At 37.8% G+C, this 25,582-nt stretch overlaps 1 protein-coding gene across 12 annotated transcripts in view; it reads left to right on the top strand.

Moving 5' to 3' along the window:
* The window catches only part of LOC132103229 (receptor-type tyrosine-protein phosphatase U-like), a 199,738-nt gene that overhangs the window by 148,149 nt on the left and 26,007 nt on the right, over nucleotides 1–25,582 (top strand). For 4 of the 12 annotated variants that reach the window (XM_059508158.1, XM_059508157.1, XM_059508155.1 and 1 more), the window contains exons 10-19: nucleotides 767–968; nucleotides 3,214–3,316; nucleotides 4,026–4,299; nucleotides 12,114–12,150; nucleotides 18,264–18,402; nucleotides 20,139–20,168; nucleotides 20,376–20,536; nucleotides 21,605–21,792; nucleotides 24,863–24,935; nucleotides 25,318–25,394. In XM_059508158.1, coding sequence (XP_059364141.1) covers nucleotides 767–968; nucleotides 3,214–3,316; nucleotides 4,026–4,299; nucleotides 12,114–12,150; nucleotides 18,264–18,402; nucleotides 20,139–20,168; nucleotides 20,376–20,536; nucleotides 21,605–21,792; nucleotides 24,863–24,935; nucleotides 25,318–25,394 — 1,284 coding nt within the window. The remainder of the gene's footprint in view (nucleotides 1–766; nucleotides 969–3,213; nucleotides 3,317–4,025; nucleotides 4,300–12,113; nucleotides 12,151–18,263; nucleotides 18,403–20,138; nucleotides 20,169–20,375; nucleotides 20,537–21,604; nucleotides 21,793–24,862; nucleotides 24,936–25,317; nucleotides 25,395–25,582) is intronic. The other 8 variants (XM_059508167.1, XM_059508164.1, XM_059508163.1 and 5 more) reach the window with 3 other exon arrangements.

The raw sequence follows: 25,582 nt of genomic DNA, 5'->3' as shown, positions 1-25,582 counted from the left end.
CAATTCCTTACATTAAAATTTAAATTGAGGCTGTGCATCCCGCAAGTAAAATTATGTTTTGTTAACAATTACTGGATTGATATTGATTCAAAACTAAATCAAATCAGGTATGAAGTAGAATCCTCACACCAAATCACACGTTGCTCAGTGTTGTATGAGTCCAAATGTCCAAGAAAAGTTCCCAGAAACATTTTACAGAAGAAATGAATCAAGAGTACATGGTGAGCCGGAATATTTTCAGTGTTGGCAATGAAAGCGCAGAAACATTTCTCTTTTTTTTCACCCTTCAGAATATGGATCTTAGATCTTAGTCATGTTTCACTGACTTTAAATGTGCACTGTATGTGATTGGGTGCGTGGATTCTACTTTACTCTTGAAATTGTTTAATACATCATACAGATATTCTGTAATAAGGAAAGCTTTAGGCTTTGCATGTCGGCAGGCAACACAGACAGGAGCAGAGTGCTATGATATGATTCCATCCTTTTTTCTGTAAAGATAGTAGTCGAACATGCCCACTAGCTTCCTGCTTGTATTTGTGAGTTAGGCTACCACGTATTGTTTGTAAAATAAATGTTTGATTTCATATATGAATCATTTTCAACCCACTCTGAATAAGGATCTCAGGATTAGTAAACTTTTATAAAGCATTGTTTGATCTGAGCTACAGTACCACACACTGAGTCATTGTATGTTTGCTTCCAAAACAACAGTGATTTAATGAAATATGATTCATGTAAATGGTTTTAATGTTTGCAATTACAGATCAGCTACCAGAGCATTGAATCATCAGATCCCGGGATCAACGTTCCAGGCCCGAGGCGCACTGTATCCAAACTGAGGAACGAGACGTACCATATGTTCTCCAACCTGCATCCTGGCACCACCTACCTGATCTCTGTGCGGGCGCGCACCGCCAAAGGCTTCGGCCAAACAGCTCTCACTGAGATCACCACCAACATCTCTGGTGAGAGGGTTTGTAAGGTTATTTAAGGGGGTTGTAGGTTTGAGTGTGTGTATATGCAATTGTGTGTTAAACAGAGCACTTCCACTTCAAATCTGACCCGTCCGAATGTAGTGTGTGTGTTTAAATGTTTACTGATCATGTTCCATAAGAAAAATTGTGAAAACGCAGAAGTTGCTTTTATTTTGCATTATTCAAAATGCAAAATGTACCTGCATGTGTGTGAATGTTTTCTTGCACTCTCAGATGTAGCAGGTGAGATCTGTTAACTGTTGATTGAAATGCCTCAGATCATTAGAGAGATGTCTGAGGTATAGAAATACACGTTGGTGGTTCAATAGTCAGGAACAAAGTGAAACGAAAACACAGAAAAGGAAAAATGTGCACCTCCAGAGTTTCCGGTTCATCATCCTGTGCTTCAGGTGTGCTATTGATCTCTGAAGCGTGTGTGTGTGTGCGAGTATGCCCATATCGCCGCTTAAGAGCCATTATGTATTCCCGAGTGGATCTGAGGAAGTGATGGTGAAACTGAATCACAGCAGATGCTCAGAACCCAACAGGCCCTTCAAGAACATTACACGTCTCCCCGCACCTCAAAGAGAACTGACATCACTGTCATCCTCACCATTCGAAAACCAGCCCACCTTACAAAACAGTACCATATGCTGCTGTCAGCCAGACTCAACTGATGCTAAATCAGGACTCCTCAGCACTGGACTGATGCAAAGTGATGTGCGTTAAAGACAGCTTTTTCTCTGATGGTAATGATGGAGATTTGTTTTTTGGCGGCCGTGATGTGATGGAAACACAAAATCCAATAAGAGGATTTAGTGTGTTGATAAGCAAGGCCAATTAATCTGCCAATATTTGGTTGTTTTGAGATTATTGGCATTGGCCTGATAACACTGTCTACTTGGCCGATTAACAGTCGAGGTTGTCACCTTGTATCAGTTTCTGAATCTGCCAAAAACATTGTCAGTGGAGAAATAAATGCATAGTAGTTTTTAGTTTTTAGTTTTTTCTTCAGCAATAAAAATAATAATAATAATAATGTAATACGAAACAAAAAAAATGTTTCCATGTTTATGGTAATGTCCACATTTCTGACACCACTTTGAAAATTATTTATTATTTTTATTGTTTTAATATGCACGTTATTATTTTTATTGTTTTAATTATTTTAGTATGCACGTTTAACTGCATTAGTATCATCATTAACTGCAATATTATCATCAAGTTTTTTCAAAAGAAAAAACCCTAGTGGTGTTCATGCAATTTGAGAAAATACTTTTTTTCACTTAATGCTGAAAATATAATTTTTAATGGAATTTTTAATGAGAATAGTACAGATGTCAAACAGAGAGATGCATTACAACCTTATTTCTGTGCATTTCAGTATGTACACCAAGCCTCAGAGAAAGTTTTTAGCATAGATGCTTTGGAGATGTTACAGAATATCAATAGAGGCTGTTAGAATAGATGTACATATATGACCTGTTGTATACTTGCTTGCATACTGTATAAAATTTGCTCCATGGTCCTCTTATTTCTCTCAGTTGCATCTTATGCATGTAGACCAGAATTATAATTTGTTTATGCGTTTTATTTTGTCTCTGCAAGCACTCAAAACCATCCAAGGCCTCACTTTTACTGAAGTACACTCAAGTAGTTGCAGTTTAGCCAAAACCCGCTTTTAATAACATAGTCATTGATTTCTGGCAGATTGTTTGCCTTTGCCTGTCAGCTCTAATTGACTGCTGATATTAAGGAAAGTGTTATTGCTCAACACGACCACCCCATGGGAAGGATGTAGTCCAGACTCAGATCCTTCTAAATGAGTTGCCCCTCTGTTTGTCCCACATGCACAGCTTTTAATAAGATCCTGAGTTCAAGACATGCAGAGGGACAAGTTTGGAGAAGAAAGTAGAGTTCATATGAAGTGTTGGTTGTTGTCATTATGTATTAGGGTGGTCTTATTTCAAACAACAATGTTGCCTTTGTTCATGAGATTTGTCTAATTAAAATGTTTAGCTGGTTATGTTAGCTGTTAATAATTAGCATAAACTTCACTTTGTCTCACTTTGAAATGACATAAAGTTAATGCTTTCTCTTTAATTCCTGGGCTCTCGTTCATTTTTATCTGCCCGGTGTTTTAGAGAAGTTTATTTTTGATAGTGAGTGGGTTTAAAAAGTTCTAGGAAGATATTATTATTACCTTTTTTCTCTTGCTTTCTGTCTCTCTTTGAAGCACCCACATTTGAATATGGAGACATGCCATCCCCTCTGAGTGAGACAGAAAGCACCATCACAGTCCTGCTGCGTCCAGCACAAGGCCGAGGAGCCCCAGTCAGGTCAGAGTGCCATTATTTTCTTAAAAGAATATTCCAGGTGGAATGCAGGTAACCACTAAAAATAATTTCTACTGATGTTTATTTTTGTTTTGTCACACTTAAAACATGTTAACACACATATTAGTTATGTCCCGTGGGCCGTGGCTATACTATTTTATTAAAAATAAATTATTCAAATTATGCAAATGTATTACCCTGTGACGTGTCGTCGTCACGGAAGTGGGATTCGAATTACTAACGACTCGTCTAGGTGATTCTTTATTTTGGGAGACAATAACTTTCATTTACCTTCACATACAGCTATATTACACACTGCATGAAAGGCAATATTGGAAATGGCATTATAGGGGCACTTAAAAAAACTATTAAACTCTATTACGATTAAACTTTTATTTCAGCGAGTTTAAACTTTTCTCATATAAAATGAACTAAAATTACAATCAAAACAGAAACACAAAAACTCAAAATATTAACTGAAAATACAAAAGTATCTCAATGCTACTAAAATAACAATTGTATTTTAATATTTTGTATGTTGTACTTTAATGTATCTGTATTGTAATGTAAACTGTAACAGATTTTTTTTTCTTAAAGGAGATGCATCTCGATTTTTGCTGTTGATTTGAGCTTATCTTGTATTGAACCTGGAATATTCCTTTAACAATACTTTATTAATCATTTATTAATCAATGTGTGAATGTATCCACAGTACGTATCAAGTGGTCGTGGAGGAGGAAGCTGGTAGGAAGGTGAAAAGAGAACTGGGTGTTCAGGACTGCTTTCCCGTTCCCACATCTCACGGTGAGGCTCAGGCCCGTGGAGCTCCACACTACTATACAGCCGAACTTCCCCCCAGCAGCCTGCCTGAGGCTACTCCTTTTACTGTGGGGGACAACCACACCTACAACGGCTACTGGAACAGCCCTCTGGACCCCAGGAAAAACTACCTCATCTACTTCCAGGCCATGAGCAACTTTAGAGGCGTAAGTGTCAGAAACTAGCACTGTGTCTCATTCCACTCTCAGTATGCTTCAGTTGTTACATGTACGTTAAGTGAATGCATACACGAATTCACGAATTCAGGTACTAAATCTTTTTCATCAAAAAAGGGTCACTGGTTACTTATTTGTGATATGATTACAATGTTTCTTATTAAACCACAAATTGTATTTGTAAACTGCATCATGTACAGAGGTAATAAATAATTTATAATATTTTAATTAAGCAAAATGAATAATGTACATCATGGAATTTAGGTATTAAAGGGACAATATGCATATATTAACGAATAAAAATATTATATAAAAAATAGTATTTTTAAATGTAACGACTTTAATTGCTTTATCAGTAATTATCAATATTGTGAGCAGTAATTCTAGGAGCATTTCAGTGGGACAGCCCAATAAATGGCCAACTCTTGGGCAGTGCACTTACTAGTTATACTGAGACACACCCTTGTGTGGGTTCCCTTTCATAGGTTCACTTCAATGCTGCGATGACGTTATCCCCTTGGGAACACCTGTGGTGTGACGAATGTCTGAAGCCCTTATACCATCAAGCCAATTTTTTGGCCAATAGCACTTAGCACCGCCCATACGTACGCATGCTATATATGCGTGTTGAGTGCCAGTTCATCAGATTTTAATTCCTTCAGGAAGCGAATTATCTGTTGCCCATTGGAAAGAGATGAGCTCGTAATCGATTCTGTCGGCTGCGGATTGGATGACGCATACTCTACAGCAGCCCCTGGCTCTTGAGCTCGCAAGCACGCAAGCTGTAGATATAAGCTATGGGTTGAGGGGCGAGCTGACTGGTATAATATCCACTGTTGCTCTACTTCCTCCTTGGATTAATAATATATATGTGAGGCACTGATTTGAGGACGTTAAGTCGTGCACTACATTCTTGGCACTTAGAGCTACCAAGCATTAGTTTGCCCGACTAATTACTATTTATTTCAGCTCCGCTGCTGCATTGAGCTGAAACAAATAAGTGGAAGAGCTTATGTGTTTCAGAGTATTTCTTATAGCAAGCTATAACAGTGAGCAGGTGTTTTTCCCCTTTTCTCTCTGTTATCTGCTTGGCTGTACTAATGCAGGCACGTTCATTTGATTTGGCGCTTACGCTTCCAACTCTTGTTCGTGTACTGTTTTTAAATGCAGACTCTAAGGAGTCCTGCAGCAGGTGTTTGTGCATTATGATTTTGGCGCTTCAAGCTACCAAACATTAATTTACCCAACTACTTACTATTTATTTCAGCTCCGCTGCTGCATTGAGCTGAAACAAATAACTAAAAAAAAAAAAAAAATCACGTGCTTTAGAATATTCACTGTAACGGTGAGTTGACAGGTTTCTTAAAAATTCCCCTTTCTCCCTAACGTTAACTGCTGCACTGTACTAATGCAGACACGTTCATTTGATTTGGCGCTTACACTTCCAAATCTTGTTCGTGTACTGTTTTTAGATGCAGACTTCGAGGAGTCCCTGCAGCAGGTGGTTGTTGTGCAGCGATATTCGAGGAGTCCCTGCAGCAGGTGGTTGTTGCTACCAATAATAGTTGCCTGACTACTTCATTCAGTTCCGCTGCTGCGTCGAGCTGAAACAAATGGAGAGGCTCACGTGATTATAGCAAGCTATAACCGTGAGATGGCGGGTTTTGCTCTCTCTCTGTTATCGGCTGCGCTGCACTGATGCAGACACGTTCATTTTATTTGGCGCTTACGCTTCCAACTCTTGTTCGTGTACTGTTTTAGACGCAGACTCTGAGGAGTCCCACACAGTCGTGTTGTGCACTGTGATTTTTGGCGCTTCAAGCTACCAAACATTATTTTGCCCGACTATTTACTATTTATTTCAGCTCCGCTGCTGCATTGAGCTGAAACAAATAAGTGAAAAAATTCACGTGCTTAAGAATATTTGTTATAGCAAGCTATAACGGTGAGTAGGTGGCTAAAATTCCCCTTTCTCCCTTACGTTACCTGCTGCACTGTACTAATGCAGACACATTCATTTGATTTGGCGCTTGCGCTTCCAAGTCTTCTTCGTGTACTGTTTTTAGACGCAGACTCTGAGGAGTCCTGCACAGATGTTGTTGTGCACTGTGATATTGGCGCTTCTGCTACCAATAATTTGTTGCCTGACTACTTCCTTCAGCTCCGCTGCTGCATTGAGCTGAAACATGTTTAAGAGCTCACATGTTTATAGCAAGTTATAACAGTGAGCTGGTGGGTTTTGCTCCCTCTCCCTTATCGGCTGCGCTGCACTGATGCAGACATGTTCATTTGATTTGGCGCTTAGCTTCCAACTCTGGTTGGACCTGTTTGCTTCCAAACGATTCTGTTCAGAGTAAGGTTGGTCTGAGTGAACTTCTCCCTTACCCTTAAGGACCTGCCACAGGTTTATGTGGCTGCCATATCTGCTGAGCGTTACCCATAGAGGTGTTTCAGAAGGAGGTCACCCTCTGGTTTTCCATTATGCAGGGACGAGACGGCTTAGGCCTTTCCACCCAGCACAGATCCATTTTGGGACTTATTTCGATTGGAAGGCCTGGCAGGCCATCCATTTGAGCCGTTTAAGTTGGTCAGATAACTTTGAAGTCGTCTATTCTCAATTAGAGGAATAAGATCTGCAGGCTCGGTCAGCTCCTTTTGTATGGACTTTTCCCCAAGGTCGGTTAAGTCTTACTGCTTCCTAGGCCTAGTATATCCTATGGCTGCTTCAACACTGTTCGTTTCAGCAAGTGGTTGGAGGCTTTATCCCTTGCTATGCGGGGTCAGATAGTACTATATCTTTAGCCTTTGAGGCGCGTGGTGTGACTTCGCCTCCTAAGGTGCGTGCTCATTTTACAAAAGCATGGTATAACGTTCCCAAGGCGATGACGTCATCGCAGCATTGAAGTGAACCTATGAAAGGGAACATCTCGGTTATGTATGTAACCTTGGTTCCCTGAATAGGGAACGAGATGCTGCGATGACGTCATCGCCTTGGGAACGTTACAGAAAACACTGCATCGTAAACATGAAGGAAACCTTTTTTTTTTTGACTGATTTTACACACTGTTCTGAAATTATATTTTTTAAACACCTATTGATTGTTTGCAGTCTGCACAGCGGGAGATAAAGGGCAAAACCAGGGACCTAGAATAAATAGTGAGAATCACCTGCAACTAGTAAATCTCCAATTAACTGGATGTATAAAAACATTATATCTTTGCTCATTCTTATGGGAAGTTGTTTTTCTCCCCTTCTCCTACTGTTGAAACCTATAAGATAGTGTGTGTCACAGTCCCAGTATGAAATTAATAATAGCACACAACAAGCTTTGGGTGTCCAGGTCTTATTCAGATTGGGAAAACAGCCCCTGTGCTCCCCATCCAGGATAAACAAGGAATACATCTAGGTGGCATAAACCATTTCACAGGAATAATTGGGCACAGGTGCAGCTGATCAAAAATAGATCAGCTGGCAGTTTATGTTGTTAGAAATTGCTGGGTCTGGGAGAAAGAATGAGCTCGACAGCACAAGCAAAACAGAGCCTGGAAAACAGCCGGGGAAATGGGAATTTTTCGCCGCTCAGAAATTGATCCCGAAAGGCGCCAAATAAGTTTCTAAATAGGAAAATGTAGAAAAATGTAAATCTTGAAGCATTCGATTCAATCAGATTGGTTCTTTTCCATTGGTAAAAAATAGAGTTTTATTGTGGCTACCAGCTGTCTGTAAAGGCCCATGGGAGATCAGTTTGTTCAGGTTCTTTTGTACTGTAATTTCAATGTACAGTGTCTTACGAAACATTCACAAGCCTTCATTTTTTCCTCATTTTGTCATGTTGTAGCCTTCTGCTAAACTGCTTTAAATGATTTTTTTGTTTAGACTTAATGGGCTATGGAATGTTGATTTGATGTGAAAAAAGCAAAGCAATTTAGCATAAGGTTAAAACTTGACACAGTGTGGAAAAACAATGAAGAGGTATGAATACTTTTGAATGTCTCAGTACTTCTGCAATCAGAACAGTGTTTGTAAAAATACTTTAAAACTGTAGCTTGTCAAGAAAGAAAAAAACTAGATAACTATATTGAAGTTACTTATCTTTTTACTTTATAAACAACCAATTATATAATGTAACATTTATATTTATTATTTATACATAACAATTAATTTTATTTAAACCAGCAAGTTTCCATTAGATACAACTAATAAAAATAGAGCATAATGTGAAAGCATAAAGATTACCCCCGTATAGTTAACAGTTCACTATAAAAGTGTATGTGAATCTGTGAATAATTGGTTTGAATCAGTGAATAAATTGGTCAGTTGAATCTAAACGAACCATATCTAAACAAACCGGTTCACTGAAAAATGTTTAAACTACTGTCATTCTTTTGAAAACTTTTGTTAAGTTAGTAGTGTCAATGCTTATAGTTAGTTTTCCCCAAAACTGCTGCCTGGATATTAAATACAGAAATGTTTTACTTAACACAAACCAACATTCATCCTGAGCATGACAGGAAACCTTTGACTTTGGCCTTATGATTTCATGCTCATTAGTTACCTGCTGTACTCAATAATGCACTATTAAACCTCTGAGCATTTCAGGCTTGTGTGAATGAAAATACTTTTTAAATGGTCCATTTAGATTTGACACCAGCTTGCAAACCTCATGCTCAAAAAGATGTGTTAGAAGAAAGTTATCTCATTGGCTCAGCACCTTAAGGGAAAGTAGGAGCCAGCTTGGCTCTTTCCAGGGGAAGTCGTGGCCTAATGGTTAGAGAGTCGGACTCCCAATCGAAAGGTTGTGAGTTCGAGTCCCGGGCCGGCAGGAATTGTGGGTGGGGGGAGTGCATGTACAGTTCTCTCTCCACCTTCAATACCACGACTTAGGTACCCTTGAGCAAGGCATCGAACCCCCAACTGCTCCCCGGGCGCTGCAGCATAAATGGCTGCCCACTGCTCTGGGTGTGTGTTCACAGTGTGTGTGTGTTCACTGCTCTGTGTGTGTGCATTTCGGATGGGTTAAATGCAGAGCACAAATTCTGAGTATGGGTTACCATACTTGGCGGAATGTCACTTCACTTCACTCTTCTGAACAGCAATTCAGAGGCACAAAACTTGGACTGACTTTACCTACACTATTACACAGTTGGGTTTTTTGGCGACCTTTAAGGGAAATGCCTCTGTTGACCTATAGTACAGACACAAACTCCCTTCCCACCGCACCCTTTAGGGCTTCTCACGCTTTACAGACTGAAATGCACCTGTCAGCCAAGCCATGATGACTCCACCTCCCCCTCGGGTTTCTCTCTACTCGAAATCGTACATCTTGGAAACCGATCACACAGCTCAGTCTCCTTTGGGCACTGCTGATTTACTTGACCGACCTTTAGCTAAATATTCATTTTTATTCAGCTCTATTTTATGCTGCAATAACTGCCGTAACGGCTGACAGTCTAAGCTAAAGAGAGCGTAGCTCAGGAGACTGAGCCAGCATTTATCACTCCCCTGTTACCGAGTGCTTAAACAGTTCTGTTTTATTTTTTTGAAAAAAAAATTTTTTTAGCTTGACTGCATATAAACAAAGCTAATATACTTTACTTTGTCTAATGGCCAACTTTATGGCTGTAAATGGTTTTCAAAGTTTTGGCAGCAGCACAAGAAATTCCTCTGCTGCATTTTTGGCCATTATTCTGACAATTAGCCATTAGAGAGCTGTGAATGCTGTCAGGGCTTTGTTTAATTACTTTCAGTGATAAATATATATAAAGATGCTATTAAAAGGTCTTTTGATTGTCGGCTGTTTACAGAGAGCTGTTTTCTTCCTTTCTCTTCTCTGCTCTTTGTTTACTTTTATGTCCTCCTCTTCCTTAACAGTCCTTAGAGGCAAAATAAAAAGATTGTAGCTGTCAGATGCTCTCTTTCACTCATACACGCAGAAAAACTTGGCTCTGAAATTCTTTATGACACTGAACCCTATAGGACTGACCAGACACTTTCAAAGTGACTTTCTCTCTCTAACTGGCTTCTCTGTTTTATCATGAACTGATAATTCTCACCAAAATGTATTGAGCTGAAATTACCCATAAACAAAATTAAGAGAAATCAAAAAGAAATGTAAATATTATAATACATATATCATTTATTATATCTATTTGTATGTGAATACAAATGAATTCTTTTCAATTATTAATAAACAGGTTAATCAATTATTAATATATATATATATATATATATATATATATATATATATATATATATATATATATATTTATTTATTTATTTATTAATAATTGATTAACCTGTTTATTAATAATTGAAAAGAATTCATATATATATATATATATATTATATTGTTGTTGTTGTTCCTACTTTCAGTGGTATTTATCATTAATTTAAAACAGTATTTTTTATTTTATTTTTTACTTATGCTGTAATTCATAGTTTGTTTGTTGTTGTTTTTTCAGCATAAAGGCACTAGAACTTATACTGAAATGATGTTAATACATTTTTAACCTAGATTTATTTGTTTCACATTACAGTAGCAAAATTGATTTGGGAGTCTTCATTTCCTAAGGAAAAATAACATTAATTCGTATGTTCCTCCTTTTCCCCTCTTTCTTTTTTTTGCATGCCTCCTTGTTCTCTGAACCAAGTAGGGCCTTCCTAATAAGTTCCTTTACCATGCCTCCCTAGGCCTGTTATATTTATAGTGCTCATAATTCATTTACTTAGCTTAAGTTTGCTGACAGATCCCCTTTTGCAGTGCCTGCCATGACCGTTGCCATAAATTTGATTAAATAGAGTAGGGAAGCTTAAAGCTTTGTGTCTGTCTCTCGCCTGTCATTCGGGGTCAGTCTTTTCTTACACGCATGTTGAGCTATGATGACTTATGGTGTGACATCTAGGACCGGCTCCGCTTGGAGAAAACAGGCAGAGTTTGCTTTATCCCTGTGATATGCTCTCATGGGATAGTGTGTATTGGGAGCAATGGCACACTTGCATCTCAATGATAGCTGCTGGAGCAGATAAAGATGAGTTTCTCGTAAAGCCTGGATTGGCCTACATGACATTTTTAAGCGTGGATGTTTTAGGGGGGCTAAAATATCCATGAACATTCCCTTTCCTGAAACATCAATGTGAGTCTCTACATTTTTCCTCTTCCTACAGCCCTCTCTTTTCGAAATGATTTAGGGTTATGACAGGCTTTAGGAGCCAAGGCCGTTTGGAATGGATTTTCAATAATAATAAAAAAACAGTTCAGCCATAGTTTAAGCAGAGGCCACTCACTCCTTTTCCGGATGGGAAGATTTGCATAATTGTTCCATAATCCCTGAATTAGCATCTGTAAATCTTAATTTGATAATGCATCTTCTTGTCGAGGTGGCAGGCCGGAATTGGATTATGGGCTTGGATCTCATTAGCGCTATTTGAGAGAGGTCGTTTTCATAACACCAGTATGACATCAACTATGATTTCAAACAAATTAATTTCTTTTTATAATTCTCTCCTGGTTGGAAGTCATCCCCCTGCCTCTCTTGTCCTCCGCTGCCATTTTCTGTAAATTAAAAACCTGTATGTTATCGCCACATGGGAAAAGTACACACACACATACAAGTACGGTAGGTGAGTGAGACACGGTGCTGTTTTAAATGTATTTTTACTCTTTTACTGGCATTCATGCTGTTGTTGAATCAGCAAAAGTCAGTGTGAGCCCATTTGACTTCTCATCAGGTATCAGGCATCCTTATTTCTGCCGTTTGACTGTTTCACACAGCGTGACACTGCATCTCTGTTCTCTTTTCTCACAGGAAACAAGGATAAACTGCATCCGCATTGCCCGTAAAGGTGAGTTATTCAATGCTGATGCTACAGAATGTTCTTTGTAGAAAGCACTATGCAGTTTTGCGTGAAAATGCTTTTTGAAAGACAGAGCCGAGGTGAATTGACCTTTGCAGGGTCCAAATCAGCATACTGAGGATTTGCATAATTTAGAAAATGTACAGACTATACCTGTTTCTTGCCAGCCATGAAACTATATTTTATGTAAAAAATAGACAATACATTTGGTAATTATGATTATGAGTAATTATGAGTGGGATTTTAAAATATGCATTTTTGTCTTTTTTGACAATTGGGTTACATTCAGATTGCATTATAGAGGTCAGTGAAAGATGGAAAACAGTAAAAAAAAAAAAAAAAAACAGTTGCAACAGATTTATGCTATTTTTCTTTTAATTCTGATATAACCACATTAAAATGAAGTGAATGTAAAGAGTTGTAATGTAAACAAGTTAAAGTATGATAGAGTGGCCACAAACAGTAAAACATAAAAAGGACAGTGGATTGGATGAATGTTGTTATTCTGACTGCACAAGTGTAGGTTTTTCAGCTTATTTGCTATTGACTTATTCACAATGTACATGCCTGAGGGCCACAACTCCAAAATGCATTCTAGCTCTAGATCCCACAGGAACTAACAGTTTGCTGCAGGCGGATGGTGTATCAGTGTCGATTTTAACATCAGAGACATCAAAAGGGGTGGAGATAGACCACTTGAATTGGAGAAATTGTAATGTTTACAAGGCAGCTGTAGTCCTGCTGTGAAGTTAAACGAGTCTGTTGCCTTTATTGATAGAGCTATTGGAGCAGCTGTAGGAACTACGAAGCCCTGCTTTAAAATAGCAAAGGCCAATCACCGACTGTTTACACTAGAATGTGTTTGTTCATTAGAAGGACTAACCAAACTCACTGTTATATTTTCAGAGCTCATTCATTTTCGGGAAACCTGTGGTGTGTGAACGGAAATTGGGTTGGACAGTTAGTCTATAATTTCATACAATGCAATAGAGCCACTCTGAGCTTTACGTAAGTGTGTCTATAAAGTGTTTCAGGTTTCATGTGTGATTTCGGCAGCTTATTAAGACGCAGATATGAGATGCATGCCATCTGAAAGTTTTCTCCCATTAGTTTATTCCACTGTCTGCTATAAAAGCTTCTGGAGGTTAGTTAAGATTTGATGGATGTGTGAAGACTTTTTGTTTGTTTTTCTCACCATCTTTGGATTGTTACGTAAAAGTAAATTGTGCTTTGGGATGTCTATTGGTTTACAGTGAAATTTTGTGTCTAGACGCACACAGATTTTTCTCCCCCTTGTACACCCCCCTTACCCTTCTCCTCCCTTTTTCTCTTCTGGAGACAAGGGCACTAACGGAGAACAGGTCACTCTTTAATCATGTTTGTTTTGGTTGCTTGCGGTGGGGGAGTGGACTATATCAAAGCAGATTTGTCTGGGGTGGGCAGTCTCGGCGCAGACACGAGGCAGCATGCAGGCGGAGAGAGAGATCAATTTTCGGGTCCCTGTCCAGTCAGGAGAAAGACCTTCACATCAAACACCACTGATGGAGTCACCTGTGCTTGTCAATACATGCTACCACCTGTCAGGTCCCTCAGAGAAATATGAAAAGGTTTGAGAGGCATAGATTCCTGTCAAGGCAACAAGAAAGAAAGACACTGCCTTCTATCAAACACCATCAGGGATCAGTGTGGGCAGGATGGTATTGTAGTCTACGCCGTTTTCCTCTAGTTAGCACAGCCTCCAAGTTAAATCGACCTGGCATTTTTTTTTTACTGAGTAATGAGGGTGATGACTAGCCTTCCAAGCATTAAGCCAAGAGGCGCAGTGGACATTTAGGCCATTTTTGTCATCCCATCTGCTCAGTGACACACATTTGGGATGCTGGCTCACACGCCAACATATTGATGAACAGAATGGAGCTCTCTCGACTTCTTCAACAGGAAAAAACGATTAAAAATAATTAACAAACAGAAGGACTGGAAACTATTTCACTACATTTACTTCTTGTATTAGGATCTCGCATTAAGGGTCTATATAATAAAAATGAATCTAGCTTGTCAAGAAAATCCATAATTGAGGTTGTTGATTTTGATTGGCCATGTAATTGTCCTATGTATCAACAATCAAGGTCCAGAAGCAAACTGCGAAACCCTGATTTGCTCGGAATGCAACCAAATTACATAGTCTTACAAAACTAAGCTGCCATGATTCCCATTTCATTGCACAAGTGACAGTTTAATTAACAGTCCCTTGGCAATCTTCACAGAACAATAGACTTTCTCTGTTACTCCAAGTGCTAATTTCCACTTTTGGTGTTCTCAGCAGGTGCTCACATTAATCTAGAAAACAAATTTTCATGCCTGTGTTGGGCTTAGTTGATATTCTGAAAGGAAGCTCAGCACAACGATAAAAACCTGATCAGGTTAGCATCCAACTTTAATGGATGTTTCCCCATCTATATTTCATGCAATGAACACCTCATTAAGAACTCGTGATGTAGCTGTTATTGTGAAAATTATGCATGAACTTCCATATCTTATGTTTGGAAAATTTAACTGGCATGTTACGGAAGAGCTATTATGTTGGCACAATATCATACATCAGTCTTTGTTTTGTTTAACAGTAAAAAAATATCTGAGCATCCTCAAAAAAAGATAATTTAACACGAGAGGCAATGCATTTTGTGTTTTACATTTTTCCATTGGCAGATGATATCTCTCCATACAAATCTAATGACATTTTACTGGACATTTTACAGGATTTTGAAATGTTTTGCTTGATGAAAGAAATTATTCTTTTTTTTTACTAATTAATTAATTAATTAATTTTATTTTAATTGTAGTTTAAAATGTATTTACAAATCATTGATTTCTGCTTTTTTTTTTATAAATTCCTGTCTCTCCATTTTTGGAAATTAGGTTTTTATTGAGCATTTAATTGTAGATGTAATAAATCTAGATCAGATCTATACACTATTGACATCTAAAGAATTATATATATTTAATATTGTTATCAGCGTGATGCAGACTGTATTGATGTCTTCGATGCAAGGAGATATGAAAAGAGATGGTTTCTTCTAAGATAATTCATAGCTGCGCTCTTTTTTTTCAAAACTTCTCAAGTCTAGTGTAATGTGGGTTCTCCATGGGGGGTTGTGAAAGTATAGGCTCTGTTGTTTTCAGATATCTGAAGTCTGTCACATACAAAGTTGCTTTGGATTGGAAGGGAAGGACTGGTCTAAAATTGCACTACTCGCATTGTAAGAGGAACAGATCAGAATTTTCATTCTATATAATTATATGCATACAATCTGATGCCATACTATAACTACAGTCAATGGAAAAATTCTAAAAGCAAAGCTCTTCAGTTTCCACAGAATTTTCTTCACCATTCTGAGTGAGCCGTCGTCACAAAGACTGGGAAGTTTTGAAACTGCCTTTGGCTGTTGAGGGAGCAGAGAGCGCCATGCAAATTCTTTTTCTTGCTGCCCCACATCCCTCCACATTCTTATGACTTATTTTTAGCCTTGGCCTTGCATGGAGCCCTAAAGCAGATCTTTTTCCTTAGGCCTTAGCTCACACTCTTTTTCATAGTGCCCCGTAACTTTTAGGCCACTGAGACCTTAAGGAAGCGCTAACACTATGCAGGGTAAGATTATCTCTAGTGCCTCTTCAACAAGATGTTGGACTCCCATTGTGGATTTGACTTAGCAGACATGGCATCTTTGGCAGGTAACCCGTTATTAGTTTAAATAGTCATTTGCTGGTTTCCTGGAGCCATGTCACTCACTGAAAATGTTTCATTCATCCAATTAAAACAATTTAGGGGTATTGATTCACATCTATATTTTTTTAACTTGAGCCAATAAATGAATGAATAAATAAATAAATAAATAAATAAAGTTAAGTGAAGTGACGTGACATTCAGCCAAGTATAGTGACCCATACTCAGAATTTGTGCTCTGCATTTAACCCATCCAAAGTGCACACACACAGAGCAGTGAACACACACACACACAGTGAACACACACCCAGAGCAGTGGGCAGCCATTTATGCTGAGGCGCAGTTGGGGGTTCGATGCCTTGCTCAAGGGCACCTAAGTCATGGTATTGAAGGTGGAGAGAGCACTGTACATGCACTCCCCCCACCCACAATTCCTGCCGGCCCGAGACTCGAACTCACAAGCCTTCGATTGCGAGTCTGACTCTCTAACCATTAGGCCACGACTTCCCCAAAATTCCCCATAAATTGCCCTAAGAGCAAGTTATTTATTTTTCATTGGCTCAAGTTAAAAAATACAGATGTCAATCATTACCCCTCATTTTTTTAATTGGATTAATGAAACATTTTTTTTTTCAGTGCGTGACAACACACCTGCTTGCCTTTGCCAAATCATTGAATAGTGTAACAGCTGAATGTCTGCCTCTGCCTCATAGAAAATGTCTGCTTGATTATATGTGTCATGGACCTCTTGTTTGTAAATTATACTTTGCATCTTAATGTGTCTTCCATAATTTCTCCTACAGTTTTAATATACAGTATGTTAGCATAAAACATTATATCTATCCATCCATCCATCAATAGTTCAGATACAAAAGTGCCGTCTGAAATTTTCTTCTAAAATGAGCATTTTCTTTCAGGCTCCTATGATTATGTTCACCTATTTTACTTTAATGGCAATTAAAAGAACAATTCAGGGTTTAATATTTTTTATCTTTAATCATTTTAGTTTGACGACTAGCCTTCCAAACATTAAGCCAAGAGGCGCAGCCTTTTCACCAATGTTTTGGTGAAAATAGCAGAACATACAGATTTCCATTGATTTTCACACATACTCTAAAAAAAAAAAAAAAAATGTACAAGCATGGGTGTGAAAGAGTATAAATAGATCAGCTGCTATGTCCAGGTTAGGGCAGTTTGCCTCAGGCTCCACTGGATATGCACACTTTCTCTTTACTCTCTCTCTCTCGGATCACACAGACTCATTTTGTGGTGTGACAGAGAGTCATACTATCACCAGGAGCCTCAGATTGTGAAATGACCCCTGCCCACACACTGTCAGTGGAGACAGGTGCCGTGGATAAATAGCTGACCGGGTGCAGTTGGTACTCGCTCCACAGAGAAGGCATGCAATCTGTTTGGTACAGTAGAGAAACAGCTTATGATGAGCTGTTAAAGGAGCCTTCAGGGTTGCCAGATCTTTCATTTCTTTCTCCTTGGCTCATGACTGCATTTTGGGTTTTGTCTCAGGACTAGATTGTAGAGGCTTTTCTCGCTTGCTTTCTCAGTTCTGTCTTGCACCTCTATCATTTGATGGCCGTAGGTATCCTACTGCTTTTCAATTTGAATATATATTTATTTTTGCTAAACCTGCTGAAAAATCCAGCTAAAGCCAGCTTGTGTTAGTTTTAAATAGTTGCTAGCTGGTCATTAGCTGGTACAAGCTGGTTTAAGAGCTTGATCGATTGAACTCATGTAAGTGCTGCACCATCCTTTCACAACACCCATTATATACACCATATCACCCCTGGTTCTGTCATGTTTAACCGGGTGAGAATTAGTACACCACTGTTTTTATAGAGCATTCACACCAAGAACAAAAACTATTAAGTTAACTACAACTTTATTAAAGTGCACACCAACACACAATAACTTTCTGTTTATTACAAGTGTGCACTGCAGTTATTTAGTGTTTGTTGTTATAAACATTCAAGCAGGTTGATTCTGATTGGCTGTCAACATTTTTATCAGCTAGAAAAAAAGATCATTCTAAAAATATTGTTCCTTTTGAGTTGTTATCGTTATAGTTGTGGTGTGGACTTCACTATTTTTTTTATTTAGAACGCTTATTAAAACTTTATAGTTATTATTATAGTTATCATCATTGGTGTGAGTGTTGAGATCATAATTAACATGTTAATTAATCTAGTATAAACTCTTCTTTTCCATCAGGCTTCATTTGAATCTTTTTCCTATCCTAAGTACTTTGGATTTGTGTGTTTGTGCATTGTTTGCTGGTTAATATGTTAATTCATGTTGGTTGATATGTTTATATATAATTGCTGGTGTTCTCAAATGTTTCGTATGTTTGTGTGTTCTTCAGCCGCCTGTAAAGACCATCAGCGAGCTCTCGAGGTCACGCAGCGCTCCGAGGAGATGGGGCTCATACTAGGAGTGTGCGCTGGTGGGCTGGTGGTCCTTATATTGCTACTGGGGGCCATTATCATAATTATTAAAAAAGGGTGAGTTTCTCTGGTAAGAATAAAAATATGAAAGCCAAAGCATGCTTTGCTTTAAAACATAAATGTGAAGCAAATGTATTTAGACATTTATGTCATACCTGTTAGTATAGTATAATAATTATAATTAATATTTTTATATTATATTTTAATCTATTATATTTTATTATGTGCAGTGACATTTGTGCATTTTAACGTGTGACTTAAGTGTCCGAAAACTTTTTGGAGCCACTGAATGTGCTTCAAAACAAAGAACTGCTTCGAAATTATCGTAGATTTTCCAATATTTCTTGTGAAAGTGATTTTTAATTGAGAATTAATCTGTTCCTTAGAGAATGGGCTGTTGTGTGTTCAACTATGACTAACTTAAACCCATTGTGGTTTATGACTTTTTCGGCTCAGTCAAAATGCACATGCACATGCATCGGCAGGGGTTTTCATATTCTGAGGTTATCTTAGTGTGAAATATTTAATTAAAGAGAAATGCAATTCAATTACTCACTTAATTAGGCCCTGCCGCCATGAACCAGAAATGAGCAAATAATTGGGATGGAAAAAGTATGCTTTCATAATTAGCCCACGGTTCTCAAAAGGTCATCAGATCCAATGACAAATGAGAGACACAAGCCTCTCGTTTCTCAAACGGCACCAATCGCTGAAGATGAGTCTACGCAATGGTCATCTCATAGATTCATCTTCAACAACAGATCATTCACCATCTGTTGAGCTGAATATGAATTCCTCTCATGCATGCATTATGATTCCCTAAGGCCTGCTTGTCTGATGGTAGCTGGTTTTGGGGATACACAGATATTAAAATGATGGCCAATATGACAATTGCTCATATTTCGAAATTCGAAAATTCATTAAATTTAAATATTACTTTACTGTTTTGTCTAAAAATTATTGAAAATCTCCACCAAAAAATTGTGATACCATTACATCACACATCCAAAGCTAGTTTTAGTGGATAACCTGGTGAACTTTCTTGATCAACCTGGTTGGATCTGATAGACTAAACCAGGTTACGCTGGAGGGGATCCATCTTGTAACCAGTTACCAAAAGCAAGCCAGCTTGACCACCTTTGGCTACTTTGTTCTGGTTCTGTTTTTCAAGCTGAAATATTATGGCCAATTTGTTTGCATTTGAGCATTTTAGTTATCAGCACATACCGTTTTAGCCCCTCTCTTTCATTTTCTGACTACAAAAAAAGAGAAGCCATTTAGCCAGAGATAAAGTGTCATAGGAACATGCCTACTTCAGCTAGCAATGGGATTCCTTCCCTGTGAAATGGAAAAAAATATAGCAGGCCTTTGTGTAAAACAGAAAATGTAAGCCATTTTATCCAAATGCACCCCAAAATTGAGTGGAAGTTTGTAATACAAATGCAGATGGAAGTGTTCTCCAAGCGTTTCATTGGACAGTTTAGCAGATATTGGGTTAGATTGTGCTGCTGAATTGCAGTGAAGGCACGACTGCGGAGAGCGAATTATATGAAAGTCCCTATCAGCAGGCCACTTTGTTTAAATCGTTAAAAGCAACACGATGAATTATTTTATTAGGCGCCATTTCCCGCTCTGGCTGAGGCTTTGTGCATTTCTGCATGTGTCCCATTACTTGCGTGGCAAATGCAAGCTGCTGACGGCTTGCCATTTTTCACTCTAATCAGAGCTCTACCAGTGCTTGCATCTCATGTCCCTTCTTCTTCTTCTTCTTCTTCTCTTTTCTCTCTCTCCAGAAGGGATTACTACTCATACTCTTATTATCCGTAAGTGGTTTCTTCACCATTGCGAATCATCATTTCTCATGGCTTTTTTGTGCGCTTATTAGAGAGGGGGTGGCAGCGGAGTGATGATCTTCTCTTTCTCTCTCAACCAACTCCCCTAACTCACCTCATCTCTCTCTCGTTTCCTTCACGTTCCATTTCTCTACCTCCCCTTCTCCTCTCCTCGCCCTTTTCTCTCTGTCTCCTCAGTAGGAAGCCGGTGAACATGAATAAGACCCCCACTACGTACAGGCAGGAGAAGAGTAATATGATGGGCTCCATGGAGCGCAGTTTCACTGATCAGAGCACTCTGCAGGAGGACGAGAGGATGGCCTTGTCATTTATGGACACCCATACATGCAGCACTCGCAGTAAGACATGACACGCCACAAGCGTACACACCCCTTGAACTTAAGTTTAATTAATTTTCTAATTGCAAACTGAGTAGAAAAGGCAGAAAATAGATACAAACCAATATTGATTAAGAATTCTTACATTTGTTTCCTAACACTCAGAGGTGCTAAAAGTGAGAGTATCAGGTGCTAACGGCAACGAGTACAAATTAATGGATAAAGACTTTATGCACACAGTTAAAGTGAAGCTTAGGGACTCACTCGGTCACCCCCTATTAATTTGTCCTCATTTGTGGTCAGTGTGAAAGCTTCATCAAAACCACAGTCCTTCTGTAATCACTCTTTCACAGCTCTAAATATAAGATGTAGTACTTTCTCATACTCATTCAACTCTGACAATAGACTATAAATCCCAATATAAATATAAACCCATGAAAAATGTGTGTATACTAGTGAATAGTATACTTAAAAATGCATTTATGAACACATATTCGACAAACATGACTAGTTTATGAGATGCAAATGAACTCAGATCTGCACCAGAAGCTCATCCTTTAAGGCATCATGGTCGAGAAGAAATTAGAGCATGCAAAAAAATAAAAAATAAAAGTTGAAAAATGCTAATAATATCTGATTCAAAGGTATCTAACTCTGCAGGCACTGAATAGTTGATGTCTCAAAGAGAGAGATCTCTTGATCAAAATGAAGTTTTAATGGCACGTCTCAGAGCTGTCTTGCCACATTTTAAGAGTCTACTGTGTGGAATATACTGTCTGGGTTTCTTCTTTCCTATTTCCATTGAGAAATCACTAGCAGACTGTTAATTTATTTGAATACACAGCCCTAGTCATGAATTCATAATTGCTCCCTAATCATATTTATGAATACCAATTATAACCACAGAAGATGAAGTGCCACAAGGGGATGATCATTCTCAAATTTAACCCCCTTATACTTGTTTGGAATTTTGTTATTTTTGTAACATAAACATTTTTATGAAGCTGCCTCAGGAATAGCTGTTTCCTATACTTTTATATCCTTATATCCATGCAAACATTTGATTTGTGCTTGTTCATTTTTACCAAGGTGATCCACGGAGCTCTATGAATGAGTCCAGCAGTCTGCTGGGTGGATCGCCTAGACGTCAGTGTGGCCGTAAAGGATCACCCTATCACACGGGTCAGCTTCACCCAGCAGTGCGTGTGGCTGACCTCCTGCAACACATCAACCAGATGAAAACCGCAGAAGGTTACGGCTTTAAACAGGAGTACGAGGTAGGTTTTAGTTTTTTTTTATTAACAGACATGTAAAGTGACTGACTGAGTTGGCTTTACAGTCATTGAGTTACAATACTGAGTTATTGAAGTAACTGCTCTTTGTAGGTGCACTTGTTGTTGTTTAAATAGAAAAAAAAATGCTTAAATAGCAGTTTGGCACATCTGAATTTGCATTTTATTTTTTTCTTTAAAAAACATTCAAGCAAGTGGTTTCAGTCATAATAATATAAATCTCATGCAGATTTTCTGATTTATTTGAAGAAGTCAGAACATGCTTCGGGTTTAGTGCTTCTTACAGTGTGGTCTATCTGGGAGCTGCCATTGCATTAGTGGAGGGACCTGTCAGTGCGAACAGATGTCTGGCTGGGAGATCTCCAGCCTCCAGAACTCACCGTCTGCAAGCCTTGTCAAAACAGACCTCTGCATCCAATCCCCAATACACAAACACATTAATGCAAAGATGCATGTTTATGCACAAACACACATTCCAAACTTCTTATCTTTTCTTAACAATATGACATCCTCACACTGTTGTCATGACCTGCTGAAGTAAAGCTGCAAGATGGTTTTTGGAACATGGCAGCTTGTTAGCTGCTTATCTACCAACTTGAACTCAACCTAATTTTGCATAGATATTTGAAATAAGGTCTGGTCCACATTTCAACTTTTTATCAATTTCAAAGATATTATGCCACTTATCTTACAATCATTGGCAGAATATAGCTTGTTAGATCAAGAAAGTGATTTGAAGTTTTGTGTGCAAAATGACCAGAGAACAACGATCTAGTTAAAAACGTCCACTCAAAATGGTTTTAATTGAGTGTTCTAGCATGGTGCTGTGCTTAGGCAAAATTTTCAATTTGAAATCACTTCAGTAATGCTTCTACTGTTTATTATGTTGGATTTAATTATTTTAAGTTAACTTGTCTTTAAACATGTTGTTGCAAGTGAAATTTAAATCTATTTTACAAGAGAGATCAGGCCATGAAAATTAGTAACCAGATCCAGATGGCATCAAAAATACACAATAAATAAATAAATATGAGTAGAAAAGAAAAATAATAACTTATAGCAATTACTGTCAAGGTTGTTTTTTTTCACAATAGTTCTAAACACACTAAGAGTATTCAGATCAGATTACTCTTACAGTTACAGCAATTTTGGTGATGGTACTAAAAAAAAAAGATAATCTAATTGAGCTCAATTTTGAGATTTAGAGATTTAGCTTATAATCAGAGTCCTTGACTAGGCAGTGTTTAGTATTAGTTATATACTAATAGAATTACTTATTAATATTTTGAATTAGCTTGTATTTTTAGTTTCAGTTTTCATTGTAAGTTTAGTATTTTTTTGTGCTTTTGTCATTTTTAATTTTTATATTTTACTTTAGAAATACTTTTTATATTTAAAAAGTGTTTCTTATACTTTTAAATTTTTTAGTATATAAAAAAAGTTTTAGTATTTTTAGTGTCCTTTTACCAGATTTATTTATTTATTTTTTAACTAATATTTTATTTAATTTAAGCTTTATTTCAATTACCGGAAATTAAAACACTTTTTAGTTTTAGTTAACAATAACAATAATGTAAAGTGATGAGTATATGTGATAAATGAGCAGTTTGCAGTGAACCTTGATATATTGTACACTGTGTATCACAGTTGTGACTTTGAGAGCAGTTAGTTTGAGCTGTTCTTCACGGACAGGTTCGCATCACTCCCCCATGGACTATAGAGGAGCAGTTATTGAGATGAAAGTAGAGGTCAAACAGCCCTTCAGCATTACTGCACAAAGAGTGAGCTACACTGCAATCTCTTTTCCTCCCTCTGTCCCTCCCTCTCTTCCGCCATGGCTAATTGTCTCTCCTCAGAATGCGGCTTGAGCATCTCCTCACGGCGCTGCACTCATGTGGACTATTGACTCTCCTCTGTCTGTTGTTGTCCACAGAGCTACGAGACAAAACATCCCTCCACATAATCAGACCTCTGCCACTAGCCTGCCTCTCTTGAGCGCAGCTTGTGGACTCATTAAACTCTCCCCCCAAGTGTGAAACAGATTCAACTGAAAAATCAATACGCACTTTCCTGGACATGGTGACACTGTGTGTGTGTGTGTGTGTGTGTGTGTGTGTGTGTGTGTGTGTGTGTATGTGTGTGTTTGAGGTCAGTGTCTTAGTGCTTCATAAGCGGAAAAGAAACACAGAGTTTGAGGCACACAAATGTAACGACAGGGTTCATAAGTTTTTTTTTTTTCTCCAACGGACCCCAAGTACATTCCATTGATCAGTGCTTATTGACAGAATCTTTAGTTTAGATGGAGTGGAAAAAAAGGAGTAGTGGTCTGTCCTTCAAGCAAAAAAAGGGGGTTTTGATGTGTTTTTGGCCTTCTGTATTAATTTTCTTAAATGACATATCTAATAATCTTTAGAATATATGAATGATTTGTTTGTTTTTTTGTTTTGTTTTATCCTTAAAATAAATTAAGTGGCATCTTTCATGTATATATGTATGTATACATAAATTCACTTGAATTGGCAGTCTAAATTCTTACAGTTTGAAGACCTAGTTTAATGTTGATTTTTTTGCCTATGTTCACATTTATATTTTAGTGAATGCTAGATTTGATAGTCAGGGATTGAGTAAGAATTTTTTTTGGTCTACCTGATGCTGTTCCTGTGATATTGAACGTTCTGTTTTCCTTTACACGGTGTCCGCTGTGTAATTTTATAATTTCAGCAATTTTGAGTAATATATGCAGCTGCAGATATTAAATGTGTTCACATAAAATTAGTGTTGAAAAGGAAATCATGTTTATCCTCCTTGAAAGTGGAATTGTATTAAATTTTGTCTAATTAATATCATAGAAATACATTTCTTTGGGTTCCAAAGTAATCCAGAACCTCTGGTCTAAATGCTATTTATGTCAGAATTGTTTTTTTAATGAAATGCATTTCAGACAAAGTTTAAGGATATCATAATTTTCAAAAATATCATTATAAAAAAAATGCTGTTCTCTCTCTTTTTCTCTCTCTTTCTTTCCCTCTCTCTACATTCAATCATATATTTGTAGAGCTTCTTTGATGGCTGGGATGTCAATAAGAAGAAGGATAAAACTAAAGGAAGGCATGACACCTTGATGGATTGTGAGTTTATTTTTTCAGTATTTGCATGCATTTCATGATCGTGAAGAATATCATGATTACAAAGTAATGCCTTTAGACTTTATTCTCAGTTACATAGATTATTTAAACTTACTTCAGTTTCATAATGTCTGATAATGTAAAGCTTTCATGTGCCTGAAAGTAAAAGGGAAAAATGTACCAGCTATCTACCAGCTGATAGCATTGTTTATTTGGACCCACTGTACTGATTCTGCTGTTTTAGCACCCAGAAATCAAGTAACAACATTAGTGTGGAATATAAGGCATTCCCTATAATAAACTTAATAAACTTTATAGAAAAATATTTTTTTATTGCACAAAAGTAATGTTACTGTGATGAACTGTATGTGTTTTGGTGTTTCAGATGACCGTCACAGGGTGAAATTGCACCCGCTGCTCGGTGATCCCAACTCCGACTATATCAACGCCAATTACATCGATGTAAGTCAGCAGTCACATGCTGTCTTCAGCCAGACTCACAAACATTCACACTGTTTCTTTTATTATGTGGCTCCCTTGGAGTTTATTTGATATTTGTGGACACTGTCCTTTAGCCTTGCCATACTGTATGTGGCATATCATCATTTCCGTTTTAATAGAAAACTTTTTAGACCACTAGCTGTCCTTTT

The sequence above is a fragment of the Carassius carassius genome, chromosome 24 (assembly GCF_963082965.1).
Source record: "Carassius carassius chromosome 24, fCarCar2.1, whole genome shotgun sequence".
NCBI classification, from domain to species: Eukaryota; Metazoa; Chordata; class Actinopteri; order Cypriniformes; family Cyprinidae; genus Carassius; species Carassius carassius.
This window is presented reverse-complemented; position numbering and strand designations above follow the sequence as displayed.